The sequence below is a fragment of the Hemibagrus wyckioides genome, linkage group LG02 (genome assembly GCF_019097595.1).
Source record: "Hemibagrus wyckioides isolate EC202008001 linkage group LG02, SWU_Hwy_1.0, whole genome shotgun sequence".
Taxonomy (NCBI): Eukaryota; Metazoa; Chordata; class Actinopteri; order Siluriformes; family Bagridae; genus Hemibagrus; species Hemibagrus wyckioides.
In genome coordinates this window covers 15716401-15733316 of record NC_080711.1, presented here as the reverse complement: position 1 = coordinate 15733316, position 16916 = coordinate 15716401, and the positions used below count along the sequence as shown (strand labels likewise).

The 16916-nt window shown below is 37.9% G+C and overlaps 2 protein-coding genes across 3 annotated transcripts in view; one reads left to right on the top strand and one right to left on the bottom strand.

The window, feature by feature from the left end:
- Positions 1 to 8554, bottom strand: part of rnf213a (ring finger protein 213a) — a 40883-nt gene extending 32329 nt beyond the window's left edge. Inside the window, exons 1-11 of the mRNA XM_058376172.1 lie at positions 8416 to 8554; positions 5267 to 5370; positions 4957 to 5123; positions 3604 to 4803; positions 3331 to 3497; positions 3052 to 3222; positions 2762 to 2964; positions 2171 to 2460; positions 1816 to 2075; positions 899 to 1111; positions 23 to 215 (exon numbers count right to left, since the gene is read on the bottom strand). Of these exons, the coding sequence (XP_058232155.1) occupies positions 23 to 215; positions 899 to 1111; positions 1816 to 2075; positions 2171 to 2460; positions 2762 to 2964; positions 3052 to 3222; positions 3331 to 3497; positions 3604 to 4803; positions 4957 to 5123; positions 5267 to 5369 (2967 nt within the window). The 5' untranslated portion in view covers position 5370; positions 8416 to 8554. The remainder of the gene's footprint in view (positions 1 to 22; positions 216 to 898; positions 1112 to 1815; positions 2076 to 2170; positions 2461 to 2761; positions 2965 to 3051; positions 3223 to 3330; positions 3498 to 3603; positions 4804 to 4956; positions 5124 to 5266; positions 5371 to 8415) is intronic.
- Positions 8555 to 8559: 5 nt separating this feature from the next.
- On the top strand, positions 8560 to 16798 carry LOC131344150 (E3 ubiquitin-protein ligase TRIM21-like). Of its 2 annotated transcripts, none has more exons than XM_058376186.1 (7): positions 8560 to 8699; positions 10249 to 10836; positions 11365 to 11460; positions 13041 to 13274; positions 13349 to 13511; positions 14918 to 14983; positions 15192 to 16798. In XM_058376186.1, the coding sequence occupies exons 2-7, from the start codon at positions 10819 to 10821 to the stop codon at positions 16055 to 16057; spliced, it is 1443 nt and encodes a 480-aa protein (XP_058232169.1). In that variant the 5' UTR covers positions 8560 to 8699; positions 10249 to 10818; the 3' UTR covers positions 16058 to 16798. The 2 variants fall into 2 exon arrangements, with proteins under 2 accessions (XP_058232169.1, XP_058232179.1); XM_058376196.1 differs by lacking the exon at positions 8560 to 8699 and adding an exon at positions 8905 to 9178.
- Positions 16799 to 16916: the final 118 nt, after the last annotated feature.

Here is a 16916-nt window from a genome sequence, read left to right as displayed (position 1 = left end):
TCAATTAAATTTTGAAACTAACTGAGGAACTGCTGTAGGAAAGTTCAGCTGGGGCTTTGAAAACGAAAAGCTGCAACATGTCAAAAAGCTCCACTTGGATGTGAGTGCTGCATTCCGCCAACTCATCGACAGACAACAGGAACATCCATGATCGAGCCAGCAGTGTGTCCACTTCCACAAGATGACGATTTGCTTTCATTTGATTCAGCATGAATCTGAAAAGATATACCAGGTGTAGCATGTCAACCAAACAGATTTATTAGGGACAGAATAGTAATATTGGCTAGGGCCTCCCTTTGCTTTCAAATCAGCCTCAATTCTTCATGCCATGAATTCCACAAAACACTGAAAACATGTTGGCATAACTGCAGCATTTTTTGGTGAATCTCCTGTTCTATCATATCCAAAAGGAGTTCTACTGAATTCAGATCCAGTAGCTGAGAAAAATAATGAGCTCATTGTAATGTTTATAAAAGCAATTTTTTGCTTTGTGATATGGTGCATTATCATGCTGGCAGTAGCCATTAGAAGATGGTAAACTGTGGACATGAAGGGATGCACATAGACAGCAACAATAGACAAATAAGCTGTGCTGTTCAATCAATGATTACTTGGTAGTAACAGGCCCAAAGTGAGTCAAGAAATTATTCCCTACATCATTACAGCACCTCCACCAGGCTGGACTGCTGACGCAAGACAGTTAGGTATGGAGCCATGCTATTCGTGCCAAATTCTGACCCTACAATCTGTGTGCCTCAGCAGAACTCACTGTGCGTCTGCTGCTGTTCTGCCAGGTTATGGTATATGGTTACGGTTATATATATAAAGCATTCAGTGAATGAGTGGTGACTAAATAGTATGTCACAAAAACGTATAAAACAAATCATAGAAAAAGTACCTTCGGTCTTGTGAAGTTAATGTCTTTGTAGAAGATTTCAGTCCTTGTAATCCAGCCCATGTTTGTTCAATTTTTGTGCTCACAGTGAGTGAAACAGGTTCAAATGGTTTTGAAGTTCCCTTGAGCAGATGCAAAAGTGGAATCGCTACAATCCATCGTGGTGACCCTTCCCCCCTCACCTTGTTAAGCAGATCCATCAATGTGTCAGGCAAACTAGAAAGTTAAAAGGAATTAATACATACATTTCTTTGAAAACGTATTTTATTCTGGTCTAGAATTTGTTTATTTGTAAAGATCCTACATAAAATACTGAACAGTGACAACAGTTTATGATTAGATTATTAATTATTAGTTTCTCCTGAAATACTTTCCTTGGTCCGAATCCAGACCACAGATAATTAGTTGACAATCCGTGGCCTAAAAAAAAATTCTGGGGTAATGAACTTAAAATAGTTATTTCCATAACTAAATGACTTTCTGGACTAGATTTTACCCGTAACGAAAATTTCTTCAGAAATGGGAATTAATAATGATTATTGCAGCCAAAAATGCTTGATTTTGCTGCAAATCATTTTCAAAACTGGTGACTTTTTGCAAAAAATAACTGAATTGGCGAAATAGCACAGGATTTTTCTTTCAAGCTACTATTAGTGAAGATGCATATTTAAGCACTTTCTATGGTAGCTGTACACCTGTACGATGCACATGAATTGAAAAGGGCTTTGGTTGTCCCATGAGGTGTTTCGCAGAGTTTCTGAGATTTCTACAACCACAAAAATGTCAAATCCTGTAGGGACTGATTCATATAAGAAAGTGTAGACTAATAGATATTTTTAGGTATGCATTTAGAATTTCAAATGTGTCTGGAAATCTGAGGGACATTACATTAAATCTGTAATGAATAAAAGTGCACCCACTCTTTCAAGCATGAGAATGACTCCTGGATGTTGGTCCAAAAAGGTAAAAATTCATCTTTAGGCAGATTTGGCAGGCAGAGGGCAGAGCAAAGACGATTAAGTTCCCCCCAATCTAGCTGAAGTTCATACTGCTTCCACAAGTACAGCATAATGATAGCAGCCTTCAGAGGTTCCTTAATGTATTCACTTTTTTTTGAGGCATCTTTCTGCAGTTCTGGAGTGACGTGTTCAATCATAAAGTTCTTCAGGAGTTTACTAACCTAACATAAATAAAAAAAAAAGCAGAACAATTGTATGCATTCTCAGTATTCAAGCATGGAAGATGTGACATGCAAATTATATCAGTAACACTCACATCTTTCTCATTATAATTCAAGGCTAACCACTTTTTCTCCTTCTCTTCAAACACAAAGGGGTTTCCGTAGATCTGATGAAACTGCTTGAGCTGTGTGATGAAGTTTCTGAGATTGATGTCAGTCCAGCTCGTGAGAAAATCAAAGATGGTCTGAAGCATAATTTGCCCTGCAATCTCTCGTCCTTCGATCACACTTTTCCTCTGTTCAGGCCAAATGTTGTCCTTTAATCGTTTAAACATATTCTTTGATGGTTCTGTGCAGATGATGTCATCATATTGATGCCATTCTCCTGTAACACACAAACAGATCAGACCATGTCCACAAACCTTTTAATCTGATTATAATGCAGCTGACGTCAGTGCCAAAGAATCGATGCCAGAGAAGGACTATTAAGAACCTAATTTTGATTTTACTGGTACTGTGCATTAGAGAAATGCTTACTCAAATTTTAGTTAGTTTATATAAAATACTCAACTTCAAAAATTTCTTTAAAAAATCATGATATCACTGTCATATTAGCAAAATGCACATGAACTAGAAAAGGCAATGTAGCCATGTTTCAACACTGGCTTATGAAATATTTTACTCACCCTCTGTATTTAGTAGTTTTCTTTTAACAAAAAGACATCTGTTCGTGGTTTCACTCGAATCCAATTTGTAGATATACTCGTACTCATATTTCTCCTTTTTTGTCTTATATACCACATATTTGTAAGGTATTGACACAGCTTCTGCTTTTTCCTTTGTAGACACCAGACTCCCTTCTACAAGAAATCCATGTTCTCTGAGATCCCTGAAACCATACATGAGTTTCCATAGAAATAAATTAGGGAAGTTGTGAAAACAAAAACTAGACATTAGGAAAAGGGATCAGTCTTACCGTGTTACAGTCAGCTCCACTAGGTTGGTATCCCAATTGCTAATCTGAGGGCCAGCCCTTATAAATATGCGATCTTCATTGGGGTCAAACTTAAAATCCTTTGACAAGACAGCGTGAAAGTAAATGGTGAGTCTCTCCTTTGAGGAAAGCTGCTGAGTTGAAGTGGGAACTCTGAAATTTATCAAAAGAAAGAATTATTACTAGCAAAAAGAACACAGATAACAATCTACTATGTCTAGATGAAAATAATAATCCTTCCATAAGCCAGATTTTAAATACCTCTCTGGAGGACAATCTTTCCTTGTATCTGTCTCTTCTCTTCTGTTTTGCTTCTTAGACTCTGGGCTTTTCCGGCCACTCAAAGTATCTCCTTTCCCATGAGCAGACTGCAGGGGCTGAAGATCTTCCTTTGGCTGTGGATCAACACTGGAGCTTAGACTCTTCACCTGAGCATGAAAAGAATCAGTTTCCATGTGATTTATCACTTGTGAATTTTAAACCATACATTACATTAAATCTACTAGCATATTCTAAGGTGTTTCAGTGTTTTACCTCGGGTTTGCTCTGTGGTCCAAACACCATTTCAGATTTCTTTTCTTCCTGGCTCTTTGTTTTCTGTGTGCCTGGCCCAGCATTAGCATTTGCAGATTGATCAACATTGGCGTTCTGATCCAGAACGGGTTGTGTCTTGCTAGAAGCATCTTTCTGGCTTTGTGTCTTATTAGAAGCATCTTTCTGGCTTTGTGTCTTGTTAGATGAATCTTTCTGGTTTTGTGTCTTATTCAAGGCATCTTTCTGGTTTTGCATCTTATTAGATGAGTCTTTCTGGCTTTGTGTCTTGTTGCTCAAAGTGTCCTTCTGGCTTTGTGATTTCTTAGATTCATCTTTCTGGCTTTGTGATTTCTTAGATTCATCTTTCTGGCTTTGTGATTTCTTAGATTCATCTTTCTGGCTTTGTGATTTCTTAGATTCATCTTTCTGGCTTTGTGATTTCTTAGATTCATCTTTCTGGCTTTGTGATTTCTTAGATTCATCTTTCTGGCTTTGTGATTTCTTAGATTCATCTTTCTGGCTTTGTGATTTCTTAGATTCATCTTTCTGGCTTTGTGATTTCTTAGATTCATCTTTCTGGCTTTGTGATTTCTTAGATTCATCTTTCTGGCTTTGTGATTTCTTAGATTCATCTTTCTGGCTTTGTGATTTTGGAGATTCGTCTCTCTTGCTTGGCATGCTGTCATCTTTTTGATTTTGTGTCTTAAATACATCTTTCTGAACCTCATGCTTGGGTTTCTTTTGGTCACCTGCCTGTTCTTGTTTCAGTGTTTCTGTAGCTGTTGGAAGTGATCTATCACTGTCCTGATGAGTGGGCTCTTCATCACACCGTGATTTTTGGTCTTGCATTTCTCCAGGTTCAGGACAACCTTTCTCGCTTTGTTCTCCTGAAGCCATGTTCTTATTAGTATCTACCTCAGGAAAAGGTCTTTCAGGTCCCTCAGGTATCATGAGATCACCAGTTTTTTCTTCTGATGGGTTGATGAGAGATGATCCAGGAGACATGATGGAATGACTTTCAGCCAAGTCAGGAGTCTCATCCATAGGACACACTGATTCCTCGCTGTCAGAAGACAGGGCTTCCTCCTGTGTCTTTCCGGTGTCTTTATCAGTCAGGGAGATGTCAGAGAGATCAGAGGTCAAAGATAAAGCCCCCCCGTCTTTCTCCGAAGCTTTCTTTTTCTTCTTCTTCTTTTTTTTCTGTAAATAAAATATGATAAGATTGCATTTTATGAGAATATTTTGACATACAGCTGATTGCTCTGAATATATCCAGTCTAATATCAAATACATAAGACCATGAGGTTGGGAAAAATAAATGCAAGCACACCCCATGCCTTCCACCCAAAGTACCTTTTTTTTGATGTTTGGGCTGTTGTCATTTGGCCTTTTAGGAGACACGGATGATAGAGGAGACGGAGACTGAGGCAAGACTGAGGAGTCTGATTTTGTTTCTGTTGTCAATTCTGGTTCCGTTGCCTGTGGAATGTTTTCAGACTGTGTAGACTCATGTGGTGTTTCTTTAGATAAAATGAGGAGAGAAAAATAAAAACTTATAAAGCAACTGACCAGATTTAACTGCAACAGTTCTATCACAGTTTTGTTAATTCCTTTGCAAGAGACACACAATGTTATAGAAACTATTTGTTAAAAGAGAACCTACTTTGGGTTTTCTCAGGAGGTTTTGCTGTAAGTAGAGTCCCACACTGACTGCAGAACTTTGCTTTCTCCTCCACAGCAACATGATCACAGTTTGGACACTTCATCCTGAAAAACAAAAATGTCTCAAATGTAAAATCAAGGTTATTTCTTTCACTTTCTTGTGACAAGTGTACATATATTAACATGTAATTTTCCTTTTGCTTTGATTTGTATGAGACCTTATTATTAGAAATATATATATATATTATATATATAAAACTATAACTCTAAGTACATTATAACTGATGCTACTATCTATGTAACAGCTTAGCAGCATATAACATTTGTTGTCTATTGACAGAATTAATAACATTTAGATAATATCTCACAAACACACAAGCTACAAATTGTGGTTAAAAACAAGAGGCTTAGTACCACCACATTACACTAGAACAACTTTAATTCAGATTGGTATCAATTCTACAAGTCTCTAGAACCTTATATAGACATTTTTTAGACCTGCTTAAAGGCTTCGATTTAGAAGAAACCATGCAAGCAAAATGACTCCTATAGCATAACAGACTTACTGACTTTTTTTTTTTTTTACTTCTGTGTGTCAAAGGTGGAGGTTGCATCATACTGCACAATACTGTTAATCACAGAATTGGTTTCAGCATTGTTTTACAAAGACATTCCACAGATTATGAAGTCTTTTTAACAGCATTTTCAGGCCATCACACTTTACAAGGCACACTCTATCCAAGATCACAGCAGTAAAAGTGTAAAAACATTAATAATGCCTTCCAGAAGTATTGGAACTTTCCAATAAAATTACCAAAATAAATCACTCATTAGAATTCTTATATATAGCATGTTCTCTTAAAATATTAACGCAAAAATTAACATGCCAAAAAATATTTAAATATAATAAATATTTTATTACATGTAATAATAATAATAATGATAATAATAATAACAAAATACTGTTGTTGGTGTTGTTATTATTATTATTATTGTTATTGTTATTATTATTAATAATAATAATAATAATAATAATAATAATAATAATAATAAATAGTTTTCAGGGTCTTTGTTGTTGGCTTAAACTATAAACTAAGGTACAAATATGAAGATGTGAACACAACAGTGACAGATAGTTATGTATATAAAACTACATAAGCCATTAAAACACTATTAAGCACAATTAGGGTTATAACAAAACACTGTATCTGCATGAAAACCTGTATCTGCATGATTTTAGGCACTGTTCTGCTGAATAAATGCCTAAATGAGCAGGTGTACAGGTTCCTATTAAAGCGATCAGTTGTATATCTAACCTATAATGTGTAAAATACACTATATTGCCAAACGTTTTGGGATGTCTGCCTTTACATGCACATGAATGTAATATGGAGTTGGCCCACCCTTCAAAAGCTATAACAGTTTAAACTCTTTTGGAAAGGTTTAGGAGTGTGTTTATGGAAATTTTTTGGCCATTTCTCTAGAAGCACATTTGTGAGGTCAGGCACTGATGTTAGATGAGAAGACCTGGCTTAGAGTCTCTGCTCTAATTCATCCCAAAGGTGTTCTATCGGGTTGAGGTCAGGACTCTGTAGAGGCCAGTCAAGTTACTCCACACTAAACTCGCTCATCCATGTCTTTATGGACTTTGCTTTGTGCACTGGTGTGCAGTCATGTTGGAACAGGAATGGGCCATCCCCAAACTGTTCCCACAAAGTTGGGAGCATGAAATTGTCCAAAACATCTTGGTATGCTGAAGCATTAAAAGCTTCTTTCACTGGAACAAAGGGGCCAAGTCCAACCCCTGAAAAACAACAGCTGAATTCAATGAGTTGGAGGGTTGTCCCAAAACGTTTGGCAATATACCTGACATAATCGTACAGAATAATCGTATTAGCTGTGACCACAAATGTCAATTCCCAAATAAGGATCAGTTCCCGGTGTTAATTAACCTACACGGTCAAGGTAGTTTAAAGCATGAGGATAAGGATGAGGACACTTTCCAGCTCGCCCTTTTGGTCCTCTTTGAGTCTGACTAAATTTACATTCCTGTGCTCCATTTCCAGCAATTAAATGGAGTAATGAAATCAATAACAATAATAATCCAACAGCTGGCTCACTGCGCACCCAGATGTTGTGTACTGTCCAAACAGGAACAACTAAAATGAACCAAACAAATCACTATTGGGGTTTGGGTTGTCCCAAAACTTCTGGCAATATAGTGTACATCTAAGCTGAAATTGTATTATATAATAGTATAATAATAATAATATAATGTCCTCATAGTTATCAAACTCGTTTTAAGATAAGCAGAAATTATTTCAACATAATCTCTGGGTTAATATCCTTACTAAGTTTTATTTACAACCCAAGTGCCATTGTATGCACATTTTATTGACTCTCTCTCTCTCTGTGTTGCTCCAAACCTCAATAACCCTTTGTAATCATGTTTACTGTATTCTTTGTTTGTTCTGTATGAGGTCTTTGTTTTACTTCTAGGTCTTCACAAGAGCTTTAAACTAACAAATGGTGCTAATAAGCAAATACTCGAGTGGCCATTTTAGTTATAGCTACACCAGTCATGCCTTCACTCACTGGCCATTTATTTCCCTGCCTTTCCCTGATATCTACTAGCAATTTGTTTACCTCAATGACCTTAAGACATTTCTCTAACAGTAGTCAAAGACACTGTTAAAACACACGTATAATGTATTTACCTGTTAACATATAAATGAATAGTGAGCAGGTTTAAAGCAAAGTAGCCTGTCCACTCTCACTAACTGGTATAAAAGATGTAGTTAGTTAAGCTAAGCTAGCGAAAGAGCTAGTTAACCAACTAATTTAGAGTAACCTACAGCAGTAGTTGAAGGCACGCGCACCGGGAAACATGTCACGACAGCCAGCAAGCTAGCTAGCACTTCTCTTATCAGCTATCTAGCATGAAGGTACAGCTTGCTTGCTTGCTAGCTAACGTTACGTTACAAGTGTGCACGATAAAAACGACAAAATGAAAACAAAAACAACGCCACACCAAAAAAAAAAAAAGTAACGTCGTTTATGTTTATGTTAGCTATCGTTTCGCTAACTACTTCCGGTAAAAATATAAACACGCGCACGCAGCAAGATGTTCAGACAGAACAGTTCCCTTACCTTTACAGGTGTATCGCTGTCTTTTAATATTAGTCAGGTTAAAGAGTGTCACGCTGATTCGGTTCACTGAAGGCGTCTGTGGCATTATTTGCTGATTCACCCCGCAAAGAAAAAGAGCTTTCGATTTAGAGCAAATGATATTACAGCACTGCTGAAGTTTCGTTTCAGGGGAAGTGGGCGTGATGTCACGAGCTCAGGACGTGAGCCACCTCTCCATAACCACTTCTGACTCCAGCGCACCGAGCAGTGTCTGAAGCACAGGGGAGATATCTAAGTTAAACAAGGTAGGAAGAGTGATAAATCTTATCACGATAAACTCTGGCTTTCTTTTTTGCATGTGCAGTGCTGTGAATCTGCTTTGGAATTTGTCTTTATAATATTCATCATTATTGTTGATCAACAACCGAAACCCTTTGTTCTCTCCTTTCCTAGCTTCCTGTCTTTTTTAATGGATCCACAAGGGTGGACACTGACAAAAAAGTTTCAGCAGACCATTGGCAGACCCTTTTTCAGACAGGGGCAACATTTAAGACACTAGGCAGAGTTTATTTTTGAGGTCTTCCAGTCACTAAATGAGGACTCTCAAACTAAGAAACACAATCCTACACAGCTTCCTGTTTTGTTTTTCTTTTATTATAACAAAATTCAGCCCATGAAGGCCATAATAAGATGGTGAACCCACTATATAAAAAAGTAATCTAAAAGTGGCGGAAAGGAAAACATTGGCAAAATTTCATACGGTTGAGTCCACTTTAAAATGAAGGTATGCGATATTTCACAGGAGCTAACACAGTGACTCATGATGTTATTCTCATTTTTCTATTTAGTGTAGTCTGAGCACAGCTAGTATCATTAAATCGACATGCAAAAGTCACGGGGATAGAATCGATAGAACTGCTTTGAAACCATGAAAAATAATTTTTCCCCCATCTGGACTTACTGTATTTTTGCATATTCATCTCACTAAGTGCGTATAAGTATAAAATGTTATATAAGAATTAAAACATGGAAAAAACAAAATTTGGTCATTTTTTTAGATTAGTTAGTACCTTGCAGATTCACTCATGAGGACAAACCATGTTGTAAGATTTTTTTTCTTAAGTAATATCTAACTGGGTCTGGGGGAAAAGGAGAATGTGGCTTTATTGGGTATGGGATAGAATAATGAGTATTATTTGCCATCTTCCATGTAATGAAATTCATTCAGTCTGTGAAATTCCACTGGATTAAACTAGTTCTCTGCTTCCGTCTTGGCTAACTTAAGAAAAACAGTTGTTATCAAATAGCCTTGATTCCTAGGACTTGGGACAGAGTGTGCACATCACTGTCAAGAACAGAGAAACAATCACATTTTATTTCCCAGGCAGACTCCATTAAATCTGTGTAATAAATGTAGTTTGTACTAGGCTATGCAGAGGACTGTTTAAGATGAGGAGAAGTAAAGACCGTGATAAATTACCAGGCAGAACCCCTTGCTGTGGATTTGTAGCATGTGAAACAGAAACACACCTTAAATGAGATCCTAGTTCACTGAAACGGAACAGCAGATTATTCCTTCTATGTTTCATTACTAGCTTCCATAAAACCACAACAGGCTTTTATATACATTTCTATTCATCAGCGAGCTGTGCCTAGTTAGAAGTCAAAGTGAAAGGAGTTGTCTTATCATTTAAAAGCATTGGCACTATAAAGGGACTTTATCAGTTCTACTGTTGGAAAATGTTTTGCAATTATATCTTAACTTTTGTCACCACAGCTTTCTACAAAATATAGATTTGAATTGACCTGATGACCTACAAGCTTTGTTCTTTATTTTTTTTTTATCTCAAACAGAGATGGCCACCAAGTCGCCTATTATCCCGCTGCTTCTTCCAGAAGATGAGCTACTGTGCGCCATCTGCCAGACGCTCCTCAGTAATCCTGTGACTACACCATGTGGGCACAACTTTTGTAATTCCTGCATTATCAAACACTGGAGATATTCCTTGTCTGTTTCCTGCCCCCACTGCCGCACCAAATTCCCCTCAAAGCCAAACCTAAAGACCAACACCATCCTCTCTGCTATAATGGAGCATGTTCAGAAGGTGTGGCCAGAGTCTGCGGATGTCTCAGTTCCAAGAGAAAAAATGGTCAGCTGTGACATCTGTGAGGAGGGAAGGAAGCTTTCTGCAGTCAAGACCTGTGTGACATGCCTGGCAAGCTTTTGCAATGTGCACGCAACACCCCATATGAATAGCCAAGTTCTAGCCAAACACTGCCTGTGCTCACCAGTTTCAGACATCACAGATCTGCTGTGTACGAAGCACAACAAATTGCTTGAGGTTTACTGCTTGAACCACGGGGCTGCCATCTGTTGGCAGTGTACAGCAAAGCATCGCAAGTGTAACACGCTCAGTGGAGGTAATGAGGACAGACTGGAAGGTGAGCTGAAATAATAGGAGCATAGTTGCTAAGCAAATCTGCTTAGAACTTGGCTTAATTACTAGTTTTCTTGGAGCATGGTTGAGAGCATGGCTCTCTAGGTGAGAGATTAAGACAAAATGAGCATTGCAAGAGCGGTCAGCATTCAACATGAACATGTGTGTTTGCAGTGCATTTACAAAATCCTTAGTGACTGCCTGTCAGGATCAGAGTGGTTTAATTTAGGCTACTGCATTGTTAGAAGATATCTCATAAAAATACAAACAAAAATAACTATGGGAGAAACTTGCATTGAAGCCAGATTATCTTGAGGTGAAATGATAAGGAATTCTGATTAAACAGCATACCCCATATTTTCTTAATATTGATTGAATTTGTATTATTTGCAAACTGTACTTCTGAATTCTTTTGCTTTGTATGCAGCACTTCTCACTTAGAATAGCTGGTTTGAAACCTAATCATCTGTATTTAAGTCTATGGCTGATTTGTTCATTATAACATACTTGCTATTATAACTCATTCATTCAGGCTGCAATCCAGCCGGTTAAAACAGAAGCTCAGGACAGAGAGGATGCCACCAGTGAACTCTTGGAAGCTTTGGATATAATGTCAGAGGGTGTAACGGTAAGATCACTGGGTATACAGACCCTTTTTCAGACAGTTGTAACATTTAAGAGACTAAGCGGAGTTTATTTTTGAGGTCTTCCAGTCACTATAGGACTCTAAAACCCAGAACCACAATTCTACACAGCTTTCTATATTTTTTATTCTTTTACTATACCAAAATTCAGCCAAGGAAGGCCATAATAATCTGCTGTTAAAGGTATGTGTTAAGGGCTGACACTACTTTTAAAAAGTAATCCAAAAGTGGTGGAAAGGAAAACACTGGCAAAATTTCATACAGACAAGTCCACTTTACCGAAGCTGATGTTGTTCTCATATTTTCTATTTAGTGTAGTCTGAGCACAGCTAGTATCTTAAACAGACATTCAAAAGTCATGGGGATAGAATCGATAGAACTGCTTTGAAACCATGAAAAATTCTTTTTCCCCTCTGGATTGCCTGTATTTTTGAATATTCATCTCACTAAGATTGCCTGTATTTTTGAATATTCATCTCACTAAGTGCTTTCAGATCCAAATCTAAAATGTAATATAAGAATTAAAACATGAAAAAACACAGCTCACAGATTTAAATGATCATTTCTTTTATAGCAGGCAAACAGCTATCCCCATTGCCCGGTAAACCTAACTAGTAGTGTCACTTTTGATCGAAGCAACAGCTCGGCCTAATCAATCTCAGCCTAATCAAGCCTTTATGTTCCATTTGGTCAGCAGGGATTTTTGCACTGCAGCTTTATTGTGGATACCATATTTGCCCGGTCTCTTTCTAATGGTGGGATCAGGAATGCTGTCCTTATCTGAGGCAAGCAAGACCTGCAGTTCTCTTAGATGTCCTTCTGGGTTCTTGAGACTTCCTGAATGAGTAGTTGATGCATATTTGGAGGAATTTTGATAAGCTGGTCGCTTCGGGGAAAATTTACCACAGTTTTCAGTTTTCCCTATTGTTAGATGGCTTTCACTGTGGTTCACTGTTTAAAGCCTAATGAATTTCAATAACTTTCTTTTAGATCACTTTCAGAATTTCTTTTTATTGTGGCATAGCAGAAAAAGCTGGAAAAGGCCATATTTAAGTGATGTTTAGAGTTCACCAGGGTTCAACACTAGCACCTCATAGTCAACATTTTATCAACACATACTAATTAGGATTAAAGCTTTAGTATATAATCTAATAATGTATTAATGGCAATGATATTCTGCAAGATACCGTGTCAGAAAAGCATGTCTGCTTGAGATAAACAGCTTTACTCAACATTAAGAGACTGGTTATTTTATTTACATTGTTCACCCTCTTGAATTTTTCAATATTTTTTACAGACATTTGGATTTCAATTAAATAAAGTATTTTACACCTTTAATGTTAGACATACTGTTTAAATCAAATGTACATTTTCAAATCCAGGCTATAATGTGGAAAAGGTCAAGGAGAATACATATGTGAGGCACTGCATCTGTATCTAAAAAGTGTAGGTGTGGGTTTTGTTCCTAATCTTTCCTACTAACTGTGCAGCTTGACCTAAAACTAGCTCTTATTTGAATGATTTCATTTATGTATCATCACTACAGTTTGTTTCTTATCCACAGGATGCTGCAGAAAAGATGACTGAAGATGTTCAGGCCTGCTTTGAAGAGCTGCTGAACACCACTAAACTTGCCCAGAACAGAGCCATATCCTTTATAGAAGACGAGAAGAAGGGAGCTCTGCAAAAAATAGAACAACAGAAGAAACAGCTGGATGATCATATGCTTTCCATATCACAGATCATGGATAAGCTTAATGAGTACAGATGTGATCACTCCTACATCAACTTTCTTCTGGTTAGTATGTGACTGTATTTTTTGTTGAGAACAAGCTCCAAATAAGCATTTACTATGTGCTGCCCTTTGTATAGCCTCTACCAGTACTGCCTCCAGAGCCTGGTCAGCTGCAAGATGTTCAACTAGATGGCAAGGCTGTGGAGATGATGATGATCTTGGATCTTCAGAAACTTAACAGTAGCCTGGAATCTGAGCTCAACGACATGATGCAGAGAAGAGAGGAAACACGAGACAAAGGCAAGGTGTCACAATTCTAAGCTTGTCTCTGTTAGTCCACTAGGGGGCAAAATAGGCCCATAAAATAAGGGACATAAACTGTGATACTGTCAAAATATGCTAAAGATATGTAATTCTTCATTAGCAAAAATATTGATTTTATGCTGTTACCAAAACAACTAATTTGGTGGATTCACAGCAATGTTGGTTTGCTGCCAAAGAGTCCATTTCAGCTCCAGATTATAATACTATGACATGAGCAAGAGAGATTTGCAGCGAGTGGAGTGTGTGCATGTAATGCAATCATTTTAACATAGAATTCATGAATTGAGAACAAAGGGAGGCCCTACTCGATATTAGTATAGTGTTCCTAATAAAATGCTTTTTGAGAGTTTATATATTTAGATTTGTCAGGTGCACTTTCATGCTGCAAATCTCCTGGTGCGCCACATCCTAAAGATTTCTACTGGATTCAGATCCATGACAGGGAAGGCCACTGAAGAACACTGAACTCATTGTTAAGTTTATGAAACCTTTTGCATTGTGACACAGTGCATTATCATACTGGAAATTGTGGCCATGAAGGGATGCACATAGTCAGCAACAATACTCAAATAGTGTGTGGCATTCAAATGATTGATTGATTGATTGATTGATTGATTGATTGGTAGTAACAGGTCTAAAGTGAGGCAAGAAAACATTCCCCACACAGTTACACCACCTCCATCAGACTGGATTGTTAACACAAGATGGTTGGGTCTATGGATTCATGATGTTGGTGCCAAATTCTGATCCATCTGCGTATCTCAGCAGTAATTGAGATTGATCAGATCAAGCTATATTTTTCCAGTTTTGGTGAGTGTGTGTCCACTGCAGCCTCAGCTTTATGTTCTTGGTTGACAGAAGTGGAACCCACCAAGGTCTTCTGCTGTTGTAGCTCATCTGCATCTCAGATGCATTTCTGTTCATCAAAAATGAGTGGTTATCTGAGTTACTGTAGCCTTTCTGTCAGCTTAAACCAGTCTACTCTGTGTTGATTGCTCTTATTAACATAGTGTTTCAGTCTGCTGAGCTGTGTAAACCCGAGAATGTTGTGTGTGAGGAGATCAGCAGTTATAGAAATACATCAACCAGCCCATCGTGCGACAATCATAACATGGTTAGAATTACTGAGCACACATTTTTCCCCTATTCTGATGCTTGATGTGAACATTAACCAAAACCATATCTGCATTATTTTACACATTGCATTGCTGCTTCATCATTGGCTGATTTCATAGATTTCATAATGGCATGAATGTGTAGCTTTTCCTAATAAAGTGTTTGAGTGTAAATAAACCTATTTCCTATAACGAGTTTGACACCCCAGTCATGCTGCACTATTTACATTGCTGTGAGTGGAATCACGGATTGTTTTTTAATTACAGATTTGAAATCAGATGACTTCAGAGCTGTCAGCGGCCACAGCAAACGACGTGGCAACCTTTTGAAATGTAGGTTTTTAATATGGTGATCCAATAGCTGTGATTGTATTTGATTTTTAGCGACTGAAAAGTTCTATTTATACACTGAAAAGTGTAAACCTCAAATGTACCAGATTGATTGCTGACAAGTGCATTCTGAGGATTACTATTGATACTACATTACTATTAGTCTTTCGTAGTATATAAATGATTGTGTTATTCTCTCTTTTCTATACAGATTCCAGTGGAGTGACCTTTGATCCAGTCACGGCTAGTGCTTCAGTGCTTCTCGCCGAGGATGGCCTGACTGTCACAGTGGAGCACAGTGGGCTCCTTACCTGGAAAGACTACCAGGTCAACAAAGAGATAGGCTTCAGGGTGCTGAGCTCTCAAGAATTCAGCAGTGGGCAGCATTACTGGGAGGTTCAGCCACCAGGGGATGAAGCTAGCAGCTGGGCCGTGGGTGTGACTTACAAAAACAGTCAGGACCGGTACCAGATCTTGGGCCAAGACAGCAGATCGTGGTGTGTCAGGTGGCAGAACAACGGGGACAACAAGGATACTGACAAGATGGCTAACAATACTGAAGGAAAAGATGGGGAAGTAATGTTACCAAAGTCACTGGCTAAGGAAAGTGCTGTAAAGCACAAGGTGCCCAATCTGGAATCAAAGAAAAGCAAACTCAAGGCATACCTTAAAAAAGATAAGAGCCAGGAAGGTCTTCCACAGGACAACACAGGAGAAACTCAAGCTGTGGTGGAAGATGTAGAAGAGGAGGAGAAAGTGTTAGAGCTGACAGAGAACAAATGTACTTTAACAACTGTGCATGAGGACAAAAAAATCCCCAAACATTCCAGCACTGGATTTTTTGCCTCCCATAACCAGGAGATAAACCTGATTTCTGAGAAGCCTCCTGGGAAGATTGGAGTGTTGTTGGACTGTGACCGAGGGTGGCTGTCATTTTTCTTGGTGTCTGACTTTAAGGTCCAGCTCTGCTGCAGATTTCAGGCCCTGTTTTCTGATCCTGTCTGTCCTGCCGTATGGCTAAGAGATCCAGATAGCACAATGACTATAATCAAAGGACTCAAAACAACACTGCAGTAGTGGCAGCTGCAAGGAAAATATATTTCTAATGCATCGTTATTTTTATAGTAACTACTTACACATTTTCTTTTATGATTGATGCTTTCCAACAATAAATGTGAAGGAAAAAATCGTTAATAGAATTAAGTTTGTCTGAGATGTGGAGATGTTATTCAAAGACAAAGCTTTTTGACACAGTAAAGACAGACGCTTTTGCACTTGTTGACAAACTGCATGATTGTTGTAATCATAAAAGAACTGAGGGAGCCTACTTATATGTGTTACTTACTTACACCTGAATAAGTACTGTTTATGATGTAACTGAGTACTCATCACAACCACATACCGCATACTGACCAGCTTCCCCCTTGGACAAAGCAAAGCAGCAATCTGCTCAACCTACAGACATTGTATGTATATGATGGTAAATTAAGTTTTAAGTTATGTTTCATGTAAGTAATGATTGAATGATCAAGTGAAGTACATAAATGTGAATCAATAAGTAAAAGAAGTAAATGGTGGGTGGGTTTTTTTTTCCATATGAATCAGACATGGAATGACTTTGTACACTGCTAAAATGTACAATTTACTGAAACACTGAAAGTTATAGTTCTCACTCTACATTATCATCTAAATGATGTCCTTTGCTCAAGGCATTTTCGCCACCAGTGGTAACATGTAAGAGATGTATGAGATGGAAAGATGCAGCTTTATGTTCTGTTTGCTTTCCTTTGCATCCTTATTAAAATTAGAATTATTTAACATCAGCATCATTTTATGTCTTTTGGAATAGTGTGATAGATTTGTGCACAGAGTCCTGACCTCAACCCGATAGAACATTATTGGGATGAATTAGAGCGGAGACTGTGAGCCAGGCCTT

Excerpts from the sequence above, each read along its gene's own strand:
- LOC131344150 (XM_058376186.1), top strand. Across the intron at positions 13,512-14,917 it reads AGAGGAAACACGAGACAAAG|ATTTGAAATCAGATGACTTC; the intron begins GCAAGGTGTCAC and ends TTTTAATTACAG. Across the intron at positions 14,984-15,191 it reads ACGTGGCAACCTTTTGAAAT|ATTCCAGTGGAGTGACCTTT; the intron begins GTAGGTTTTTAA and ends TTTTCTATACAG.